Source organism: Cupressus sempervirens, chromosome 3 (assembly GCF_028749045.1).
Source record: "Cupressus sempervirens isolate cs-2001-9-10 chromosome 3, ASM2874904v1, whole genome shotgun sequence".
NCBI classification, from domain to species: domain Eukaryota; kingdom Viridiplantae; phylum Streptophyta; class Pinopsida; order Cupressales; family Cupressaceae; genus Cupressus; species Cupressus sempervirens.
The window spans coordinates 880,606,348-880,618,901 of NC_143120.1; the positions used below are offsets into that span (position 1 = coordinate 880,606,348).

Below are 12,554 nucleotides of genomic sequence, written 5' to 3' on the forward strand. Positions count from 1 at the left end.
ATATTAGTAATTAATATTTATTATTTTCTAAATTATAAACTTAAATTTATCTATTAAATTATTTTAAAGCAAAAACATTGACAGTGGGAAATTCCAGGCCTGACTTTTCGTTATCAATTGTCTATTTTAAAAAAATTAATAATTACAAATATGAACGCTTCTTTCATATTTAAATAAAAGGGGAACATGCGCATCCTACCGAGACACGACAACATTATCTAAAGACTGTATAGTTTTTTAAGGAGAAATCTGACGAGATCAAAGATTTTTTGGAAGAATATTTTCAAATATAGAAAGTGACTGATTTTTTTCATTTTTCATTTTGTTCGGTATGACTAATTTTTTATTAGACTATCGGATTTTTTTGACAATATATTAAGTCCGCAACTCCAAGATATTAATATAAGATGAACCTTACGTACTAAATGCTCTCAATGCCTGAGATTCAACGTTGCAAGTCTGACAACAGCACCACATAAAGTGGCATTCGCTGAGTACATTTAATTTTACATTTGTTTTAATCTTTACAAGTTTAAAAAAAAAACCGGTCTACTGTGAAAATTAAACATACCAATGACGAGTTGCAGACGGAGATTGATCATGTGTTTCGGATAATCTGATTTGAAGTTTTCCAACAGTATATTCTTAATCGAAATAAAATATTATTCTACAAATAAACTTTGATTGCTTATAGCTATGCTTAGTTTTGAGTTCTCATCATATCTGTGGGGAAAGGTTTTGTAATACATTATATTATTTCAAAAAAACCTAATTATCAAAGAAAATAACTAATTTTAAATAAGGAAACTTTAAACTCTCGGTTTCTTCTGTTCTAGATGAAATTATTGATAGGAAAAGGGATATCATGAGTTCCTCATGAAACTTATTCATAAGACTTGTTAGAATCATTTATTTATTGTATATGAACAATTCATTATAATCTAAAATAATATGATATTCACTTTTTTAACAGGCCAATGCAATAAATTGAGAAAAGCTTATTTTGCGGCTGGAGCTGACAATTTATTTTTATCAATATTAGATGCGAAAAATATTACATCCAGAAACACGCACCAATTACTATTTCAAGCCGTAGAAAAATCACATCTCCTGCATAACCAGGATATTTAATACCATATCAATCATCTATATTTTCACTTATTTTTTATTTTATTGGAAGCTTTTTAGAAGTATTTTAGGTTATATAAACACCATATCAAACTTGTTCATTTGCTCCTATTCTTCTTTTTCTTGGAACTTACATATAATCATAAACAAAATATAAGACGTCCAGTTTTTTTGTAAGTTCTTTAAAAAATTGACAATAATTTGACTGGATAATATTTTATTGCGTGGCTGTTAAGGTCTTTATCATTGGTCAACATGGAAGTCTAGAGATCTAAATGTTAATTGGTCTGAATGAGGTCTTTTATGTGGTAACTTCATAATCATTTTTCCAGGGTAGGTAGGAAGTGGAAAGGAGATAGGTGGAGGTGGCTTTTAGTAATAGAGGCACTGAGATGAAGAGCTTGTGCACATTTCAAGATGAGAAAACAACACCATTGAAGAATAGTAGATAACAAAATTGTGGCATCTGTGACATCCCTTGATGGTCAAGTCACAACCTCCACCAGTGGATCTCAGATTTTACATCCATAAACTGAATCACTCTCCAACAGATTCAACTGCGGGTAACTTCAAACGTCAAATCCCTCAAGCTGCCATATTACAAAGGGCTACTCCTTTTTTTAGGGTACTCCTTTCTCTCACCCCTGAAAGCTATCACGTTACAATAAGGTACTCATTTCTAACATCTTTCAAAGCTGTCAAATTACAACAGGGTACTCCTTTCTCGAATCCCTCAATCTTCTAAATTACAATAGAGCCCACCCTCCCACCAATCCAACTGAAACTAGTGTTTCATGCCTGCCTTCCCACCCAACATCCCAACATGTCTCACCTGCTGGTGTGCTTGTTGATTCCATTATACAATTGTTTTCTCAAGCAGGCCAAATGGGTTTGGCTTTTCAGAGTGAAGAGTTAGCTCATGGTCTAACACTACTCCAGTATTCCTGATTTTGTTTCATTTCAATGCCTTCCCGAGGCTTCGATTTCATTTTTTGCTCTCTTGAGATCAGGCTCCTCTATTTTAGGGCGATCAATGAGTTCATGAAGAAATGTGCACGTTGACCCTCGCCGACAGCCTTTGGGTGAGTTAAAATACATGCACGGCTTCCGAAATTTAGTTTTGTTCATATCTACTCCACAAAGCCCACCCAGATTCCCAGGTTGTAGCTGAACACCACCTTGCTGAACACCATGCTGATGAATAAGCTCTTTGCGGTATTGCAGACCATTTTGATTCACATAGTCATTTTTGTTTGGCCCGCCATGTTGTTGAATTAGACTCTTATAGTACTGTTCATTCTGTGAAGGTGTCCATTTAGGGCCTCCCGTAATCATTGGAGCCGTAACAGTAACTCCCTTTGGAGGCTGACATGCAATTTGTGCAGGAGATGTAGAGGGAACAACTGTTGGAGGCCTTGGCACAAATTGTGAAAGGGCAAGCCCATTATTTGTAGATACTAAAGCTGGAGATGACATTGGCATATGCCTTGCATTAGAGAACTCTAACCGTTCTGACGGCTGAGACCCCAATTCAGTTGGAACAAACACTTTTGCCTCTGATATTGATGGATTTAATGGTGCTTGAATATTACTAGATAGAATTTCTCCAATTTTATTAATTCCAGGATTTACGGAAGGTGTAGCTTGAGGTTTGCATATGTTTGTAGGGTTTAATTCATGTTGAAATTTGAGTGTAGATTCATTCCCATTAACGTTTGTGTTAATTGGTAATGAGGTAGAAATTCCCTCTATTTGTGTATTATCATTTTTGCTGGGCTGAGCACTCAGGGTTTGAATTATTTGTGGATTTCTCAGTAGTTTAATCAGCAAATCTCGATCAATCATATTTCCTTTCTCATTAGAACGGATCATTGCAAAGCAAGCAGCTTGAGCTGCTGCAGCAATATCTGCTTCAATTGTGGGGGAGGGAGATGTGGATATGGTTTTTGGTTCTTCAGCTCTGGTGTTTGAGTCGTCACCACATGATTGCATTGCAGTGGAATTTAACAATGACCCATTATTATTAGTGCCTACATATTGGGATGCTCCTGAAGAAAAATTCCCTGCACATAATATTTTAATGTATTAGTATCATAATGACAGAAAGCAACAGGGTAATCCTTCACATTTATAAATTCATTACAAGTTCATATAGAAAATACCTGATGATTGCAGACTTTCATGTGAGCTAAACATTGGGGTAGAGTCTTCAAGATCTCCCACCTCTTCTTCTTCTATGGGTGTCAAAGGGATGAGGGCAGTTTCAGAATCATCAGATTCACCATAAGGTTCATTTGGCTCCACAGGGCTGTAGATTTATAGTAGGAATTACACAAGTTTTCCATGATATCAGTTGACTATAAAATCTTAGCAGGGTCACATAACTGTGGTTTGAAAGTAAACCTATAGCTACCTTGGTGGAATAGCCGACGGTCGGGGATATACAGCTTCCAAAAACCTCACTTCACGCTCACACTGTGTTTTGATCTCTTCACTCTCATCTCCAACAGCTACTTTCCATGAATGGTTGATAACAAACTACACAAATATCAGATAGCTCAGAGAACTAATTTTTCAAACAGGAAACATATCTGCTTAATCTCAAACTATGAAACCGCTACTAGATGAAAAATTAAGAGAGATATCTGGAGGCTGTTACAACAAAAGACAATCACAGTAATTATTTAATTGACATAATACATTTAATTGACAGAGATGGAGCATTTAGCAATCAGTTAATTGAGAGATCATTTAATTGAAAGAACTTAAAACAGTTATTTGTATGGGTGAGAATGTTTAACAACTATTTGATTGAGAACAAGCATTTAACAATTCTTCAATCTAGAAAGAACATTTTATTATTTTTATCATTATGATATTAAGAGAAATTTTTTAATTGATCATCTATCAAACCACCATTCCACATACTCTAGGAGGTATTCGCCATGCTGTCTGTGGCACCATGCAAGGTTCTTCTGGTGTTGGAACGCTTCTTCCAAATCCTGGGGGTAAATCATAATCAAATCCAGATTCCATTGGGTGCCACAACAAGCGTTTTTTTGCTTGCAGTTGATCTTGCACACCAATCTGGCCTGCTTGCAATGGTGCATCTTCAGCAAGAAATAATCTAACCTGCACGGAAAAATTTAAAGAATTAATGCATAAATGATAGGTAATAATTTAAAAAGAATGTTTTCCCTATCCCTTTAGTTGGGCAAAAAGCAATTAAAACATAGACATGAAAAAATATTGATCCAATTACGTTAACCTTCAATTGGTGTTTTATATGTTAACGACAAAACAATAATCTAAACCAAGTAATTTCAATATATGTGTTGCATTTATTTTATCATTACTATAATCTACTTCAAAAAAAAATTAATTATTTATTTTACTTCCAGTGTTTATTTCATTTTCATTTGACAAGCTATTACTTTTTCACTTTTATTTTACATCTTGAATGTGTTATTTAATATTTGCTTATTTAATTTTAAATTATCTTATTTTACTTATTTGTATTTCATTATATTTTACTTTAAAAATATAAAATAATCTTTTTACAATGGCAGCAATCTTCAATGTAAACATTTTTCATTTTGGAAAAAATTTGACGTTCATTTACATGTCAGGAAAACAAAATAGAAATAGACTAAATAAAATTATAACTATAATTGTGAAAAGTAAAAAAAAGAAATGGAAGTAAAAATGAGACATATCAAGAGTCTCAAATCATTTCCTCACGCCTCTTAAACTCACATAAATATGCAATGATGAAAATTATGAAATTCAAATTATGAAAATAGGCGCCTCAAGAAAGATCTCTCGGCTTATTTTATATATATATATAATATATATAAGCTAGTTCTACTTTATTTACATTGTTTGCTTCATTTATTTCAAGAGCTATATTTACTAGTTTATTTTATTTTATATTTCTTTTGTTTTATTTTATGTGCTTCCAAGAGTTATTTTAAATTTTTATTTACCCTAAGAGTTAACTATTTAAGAATAAGAATAAGTACGATTTTTATTTGTAGAAGCATATTACAGATATTTTATTTTATTATATGTGTGTGTTAGTTAATTTTATTTTGCTTAAGATTTTTAGAACTATTTAAAGAATAATAATAAGTGTTGCATTTACCTTTAAAAAAACCATTTCAACCCAAGTAGTACGTTTTTTTAACAAATGTTACAGAACTCCAGGACTCATCAATTTGATGTTTTAATTTATAAATAATTACTCAAAAATACTTCACTTTTCAATTAAGTATCATACTATCAATATCAAAGATTCAGATGAGATTTTCACTAATCCAGGGAAAAGGAAGATGTAAAATTTGTGTAATATGCACATATTTCTTTGCTTGAGCAATTACTACAGGGAGTCTTTTCTTTATAAGGTTTTTTTCTAGTCCTTGCCAAGAATTAAAATTTGTGTAATATGCACATATTTCTTTGCTTGAGCAATTACTACAAGGACTCTTTTCTTTATAAGGTTTTTTTCTAGTCCTTGCCAAGAATTTCATATCAACACGATGATCTTTACTGTTAGCAACCATTTCAAATAATGTGTACTACTATTATTATATGTTTTTCTAAACACTGTTGCTGTGTATTTACATTGCATTCGTAGGGTATAATTCTTCCGTATTTTTAACTAAAAATGTACTCTGAGACAACGGACGTAGTCTGTAAACTGTATTTAAAGGAATGCTTTGTATTGTCAAAAGAAACTTATCCAAATCCCATGAAAATAAAGATAATTAAACATTAAGCTTATTTCCAAAATTTATTTAATTAAGCATTAAGCTTATTTCCAAAACTTATTTATGCAAACCTAGTCAAGTCCACCCTAACCTGCACAAGTAATGGGCATTATATGCAAATATTGACCTCGGATTTCTGTAATCGTCAAGATTTCTCAATTCAGCTAATCATGATGCAAGAGATTCCTAGCCAAAAAAAGCCTGACTTGCCAGCCAAATCAGCTAAGAGGACCTGGAAATAGAAATCAGCTTAGGCTTCTTTGACCTATTTACTGTTAAGTTTATTTACAAAGATCCTCAGTGATGCCTAGTTGAACACTAATACCCCTATGGCATGACACAAAACTTTTGGTCAATGTTGTCATTTCTCAAACTAACACGTGTTGACTGAATGCCACATTTTTTGATGACTCGGGATCAATACCCATTTCCTACCATTTATAACCAGTCCTCGAGTTATTTCAGCCTGCACAAACAACCTTCCTTAAAACTAATCTTCAAAGGAATAAAAAGTGAGGGAAATCGTTTGTAGCCGTCTCCAGTCCATTGCAGTCTGCACAAACATTCTTAACTAATCATCAAAGGCATAAAAAGCAAAGCAAATCATTTCTGGCTGTCTTCAATCCATTTCAGTCTGAACAAACAACCTTTATTAAGTAATCATCAAAGGCATAAAAAGTATAGAAAAACATTTCTGCATGTCTCCAGTCCATTCCAGATTGCACAAACAACCTTTCTTCAAACTTATCTTTCTAGAGATAAAATGCAAAGGAAATCATTTTTGGCTATCTCCAATCCTTTTAGGTCTGCACAAACAACTCTTCTAAGCAATCCCCAAAAATGCAGCAAACATTCTTTTTGATAGATTTCATATCATGTTTTAAGATTTTTCGTATCTCCATCCCATTTCAGCAAAACACATACAACATATTCTTGAATCTTAACACCAATCTTCAATAAGTATCATATGCTATTTCTGACTATTTCCATGACATCGCAGCCCCCGGAAACAACCTTTACAACACCAACATTCAAAAAAAAACACAAGCAGTCACTTCATTCCAGATTGTCCCAAGCCACTTAATCCTGTAGGACAACCTTTCATGTTTATACTTTTAGACTAGAGTTTTCAAGGAATTTAATTGTGTGCTTCATTGTCTGCACGTTGTTTTGGTGATCAAAAACAAGCTTTCTCAATACAAGCAAATCTTCAAAGAAAGAAGCAGAATACACCATACTCACAGAATTTTTTTATCAACTTTTGGAAAAAAAATTACTTTAAAACATATATTGTACTTATCCAACATCTAACCCATAAATACAAATTTCTTTTATATACCTTCCAAGGCCAACATCTAAACCATTAATATTCACTTCTTTTATATACCTTCCAAGGCCTCTCCACTCATGTGCGTTAGTAGCATTCTGAAGCAAAAGGAGCCACGATGCACATGGATATTTTATGGCCCCATTGAAAAACATGCAGATGCTATTACATCATCTAGAAGACTCCTCTCGTCCACAGCTTACCCATAAATCACCAAAGCTTCTGGTGCTCCTACCTTGTATCGCTAGATAATGTTATTAATAATGTGAAATAATCTGTTATCCATGTCACCTCACTTGATGAAAAGGATATCAATGTCAGACAATCCAGGGTTCTTGTACTCCAATCGTATTTAGAGAGAACCCATTTTCCAGGAACATGAATGGTGCCCACTAGGGACTTATTGCATCTAGTTGATGCTCATGAGAGTGAAACATAAGGCACTAAAAACACCCAACTCAATACCACACTGGCTACATTGCACTCAAGAAATATACACATCCCAATACAATTTTGTCCTTGACACACTTCACAATCAAACCCAAATGATCGATAATGGATGTTCCTGTCTCTTTCGTGATTATTGAAGTGGTAGTTCCACAATATGTGTTGTTGATTTTCAAGATTCAATTATGTAGCAACTCTACATTGACCTAAGTTTTATTTCTAGTAGTGCACCTAACTCAATGGTGTTTGGGGTCATGCTGAGAAGGGTAAAGAATTCACGCATCCAAGTAAAAAAGATAATAAACACGTGTCTACTAAATCTTAACTTGAGTGGGTAGCCATTGACCATCACAAACTCCAACTAACATTTCTAAGAACAACACTTAATATGAAACTTTACAAACCAGCCATGCACTAACCACAAATAAACTATCCAAGCCTTAGCCCTATAGTTACCCATATTTTATAAGAAATTGTTTGTAAGAACCCATCTCCCACAAGTATCTTTTACAGACCAGTAGCAATGTACTATGAGTTATTCCACTAACCTTAAATAATGTATGACAAGAGCAATAATTTGAAAGAATCCATCCCCCACAAGCATCAACCTTCCCCTCAGTGATGCTCAAACATGCAAAGCATAAGGACTTCACAAGAGCTCACTAATTCTAGTGCTACATAAAATGCTAAACTTGCATGCCTAATAAATCCATCTTTCTTAATTGCACACATTGACAATCATAAACTCTCTATCTGTATGAAAGGCACAATAATTAGAAAGAATTCATCTCCCACAAGCATCAACCTTACCCTCAGTGATGCTCAAACATACAAAGCATAGGGACTTCCCAAGAGCTCACCCATTCTAGTGCTACAGAAAATGAAACTTGCATGCCTAATAAATCCATCTTAAGTGCAACCATTGACAATCATTAACTCTAATAGTAATAACTATCTCTGAAAATCACAACTTTTATATTCCTTTATGAACCATGTTAAATTGAGCACTAAACACAATCAAAGCATACCAACCGTAAGGCATAGGGATTTCCCAAGAGCTTACTAATTTTAGTGCTACACAAAATACTCAACTTGCGTGCCCAATAAAACCAAGTTGATTGCAACCATTGCTAATCATGAACTGTAATAACCATCTCAAAAAATCACAACTTTTAAATACCTTCATGAACTAACCATGTCAAATTGAGCACTACTCACAATCAAGCCATACCAACCATAACACTTCATTGACCACTATTTAAAGAGCGGCACTACATTGACTACTATTTGAAGAGCAGTGGCTTACACTAACCTGTATTTCAAATTTTCAGATGCTTACACAAGAACCCATCTCTCACAAGCATTCAGTATCTGTCCCAATAAAAGTACATTAATCCGCACTATCTTCTCAAAATCTTGCCAATTCTAGTACTACAGGTTTTTGACTTGTGTGTATACTAATTTCAACTTGATTGTAGCAATAATATTGTCAGTCACGAACTCAAATAATCATCAAAAGAAATCAATCATATTAAATTCTTTGAAATCCTAACCATTTTAAATTGAGCACTAACCCTACTCAATCCAACCCTAACTTTACACTGAAAATAATTTTGTAGTAGTGACAACATTTCCCTTAGCAATAAATACAAAAAAAATATGCTCAAATTGGGGAAGGACAAAGACTTCATTAAGCTCACCAATCCTCAAACCAAACATGTTGACAAAATTGCCAGCCCTAACTAAACTAAACCCTATATTGACCCATTTTTTATGCTCCGTTTCACTTGATGAGCAATTGCTCAAATGAGTAAAACGCAAGGATTCCCTAAAGGATTATCAACCCCAAGTTTACTCCAAATTTTTTACAACAATGTCTACTAAATCCAACTCATTTGTTACAATAAGATCATAATGCTTAAAGCTTCAAAAAAACAGAGCAATCATAAACCTACATTGATACATGTTTATCAGAAGACGTTCACAATAATCCATCTGCCGCAATAGATTAATGTTTCTTGCTTAGCATCAAATTCACTTAGCTGTTATTTGTTGCTTGAAGCACTAGGACTTCCAAGAGCTCACCAAACCTAGAAGCAAACATGCTAGACTAAACCTAGCTAAACCATTGAAATCATAACCCTATTTTAACATGTATTTAGCTAGTAATTTTGCAAGTGAGCAATAATGTTCCATTTGCTTGTTTATGCTCGAACAGTCGACCCAATGGAATTAACATGATCTCGCCAAAACAAGTTCCACGATTTTCAAATTGTCTGTCTACTAAATCCAACTTGACTGTATGAATCCAACTTGACTGTATGATCGACCGTCACAAACTCCAATAATCATTTCAATAAAAGACACTTGTGAATTACTCTAACTTCCAATATTCTAACTTCCAATAGCCAAGAATACTCAACTGAGCAAAACCATAAAAACCTTAACAATGCCCAATAAAAACATTTGCCAATAACAACACCAACTAACGATTCAAAGGTCTCAGTGAAGAGACCAGAAGAACTCTTAACTTCATCATTTCTGAATCTCCTAGAAAATTCAAATCATTGAGACAGTGCCGCTGTATATCAAAATGCAGTCTATGTCCCGTTTACTAAACAGAGAGAATTCAGTAATGTAAAATATCAAGTATGAAATCATCGAAACGCGCAATATCAGTCACTACCTATTAGATGAAAAAACAGTCACCATTACTCAAGCAACTATGAAAAAGACATGCAATTCATAAAATTTAAAGACTCCCTTAACAGCAAAAGACAAGATAAAGAGAAGATAAACACCTGACATAAATTGGTCTCTGGCGCCCAGGACACTTTCTTCATATTTCGACTTCTAGGCTTGTTCTGCTCGGCTTGGTTATGCATTTGATTCAAAGCCCCTATGCTGGGCAATATGGTAGAACCGGTCATCTGCAAATTCTCCATTGAACCCATTCCTTCTTCAGTCTTTGTTGCCTTACAATGCCTACTTTTTTTCTTACCCAGACAACTTTAACCCAGGATGACTCTTTTATTGCCAATACAATATGCACTAAAGTCCACAACTAGATTTACTGGGCAGTCGAAAAGCGGCGCACAATATGGCCTATATTTAGCGGGATCTGATATTTTCCGGATCAGATGCTATGATCAAAGAATCAGAACTATAAAAAGGATCTTATACAACGGCCAGTGTTCCTATCAATTCTCAATGCATATAAAACATGAATGGTAAAAAAGAACCAATTGCATTTATTTTTAAAGGTCTCGACATGTAAAAGGTTATTCGTCGGTCATTGCAGTTTTTCTACTACGCTGGAAAGGATCATGCTGCGATGATGGATTCAATAAGACACTGAAGCATTCCTGTCCTGGAATGTTCCAAGGGAATCAGATCTGACAGGATTTGAAACCCTATAAAGCTCAGAAGTCAAATCAAGAAATCTTTATGGATCCTTGCTTTTTTAATTCTTTAGCAGAGTATTGCCGCTTTAGACATATTTAATATTGAAGTTAAAACAGAGCAACTGCAATATGTTGGTACTATAACAGAGCAAAAATCTTTCATGACCTCCCGTTATCCAGGGTTTTCAGTCTCAATTAGATATGAATGTTATTAATAGATTAGGGTTTTGTTCAGTAACCAGAATGTTAGGGGAAGCTTCCATCATTTAAAACCCGGAACCATCACTTTGGATATACAGTGTGCCTATTTCTTCAAAGCAAGACAGATCGATTTACTCTTTCAACCAAAAAGGTCAAAACAACCACCATTTCAGATTGCAGAACTTAGGTTTACAAACGATTAGGCCACAGATCCAACCGATTTCACCGCCGAAAGCAATAAACACTACAAATCAACACCCCCGGTGATCCTCTGAAAAACGAGATCCAAAACCCTCAACTTGCCCCCGCAACCGTCAATTCGCTCCACCACTCCACACTTTTACAACAAAAGCCAACACTACATACCAAATATTTCACCGACTTCTTTCTCAAAACGAATAAACAATAGGGATAAATGAGGAAAAAGCCCTTTTAATCGGATCTCAGCAAACCCTAGCCCGGCACGAAAGAAGAACGATTCAAAACAACTTCTCCCCATGGCTTCTACACCATAAGATCAAGAAAGTCTCGGCCATTAAATCTTGGCGCCTGCAAATCTTTAATAGTCAAGATGAGTGGCAAAGGATCGAAAGTGGCGTGGCGAATCCGTGTAAATGCTTCTCGCTTCAAAAATCACAACACTGCTGCTCTATCATCTACGACTTCTCTACACTTGTCCCGACCAGCCCTGCTTATACACCCTTCCACAGCGCCGCACAATCGCAGCCGCACATTCTCTCCAATCGACGGTCGAGACAAATCGTCGTCCTGTTAACCTATTTTGCCTTTACAACCGCACGATAACTACAGATCCGACGACGTACATCCCTCCCTGCCACGTGGACGACGATCATGGCTTGGATTCTTTCCTGATTTTGCACGGCAACTACGCCATCGGAGCAACTGCTGCCGTCGGATTACGTCGATCGTACGGTCAAAATTGGTCAGCATGATTCTAGATAAGACGCTGCATTGGATTTGAAATGCTAATTTTTATTTGATTTAATTTTATTTTTCTGATTTTGAGCGGTAATTTGCATTTGTCGGTGTTGCTGTTGGTTTATTCCCTCTTGCCTTAGAAAGGAATTGTAAACCACTAACTTTTTGGAAATTTCCATATTACATATTTTAAGGCTTTTTCTCTTTCACCTTTTCTTTTATAAAGGTTGATGTGGACTCTAAATTTGTGTGGTTGGTTTGTGGTTTTTGTTAATGGAAAATTATTTACAATTTTCTCGAAGGTTTCATGGATTTTTTTAAATGAATTATTTTGATATT

General features: G+C 34.8%; 1 protein-coding gene across 2 annotated transcripts; it reads right to left on the reverse strand.

Moving 5' to 3' along the window:
• Positions 1 to 1,546: 1,546 nt before the first annotated feature.
• On the reverse strand, positions 1,547 to 11,945 carry LOC149569605 (zinc finger CCCH domain-containing protein 6-like). 2 transcript variants are annotated; one of them, XM_089822287.1, is made up of 5 exons: positions 10,473 to 11,945; positions 4,057 to 4,260; positions 3,542 to 3,666; positions 3,291 to 3,436; positions 1,547 to 3,191 (listed from the first exon to the last, which is right to left on the reverse strand). In XM_089822287.1, the coding sequence occupies exons 1-5, from the start codon at positions 10,623 to 10,625 to the stop codon at positions 2,089 to 2,091; spliced, it is 1,731 nt and encodes a 576-aa protein (XP_089678413.1). In that variant the 5' UTR covers positions 10,626 to 11,945; the 3' UTR covers positions 1,547 to 2,088. The 2 variants fall into 2 exon arrangements, with proteins under 2 accessions (XP_089678413.1, XP_089678414.1); XM_089822288.1 differs by having other exon boundaries at positions 4,057 to 4,255; positions 10,473 to 11,941.
• Positions 11,946 to 12,554: the final 609 nt, after the last annotated feature.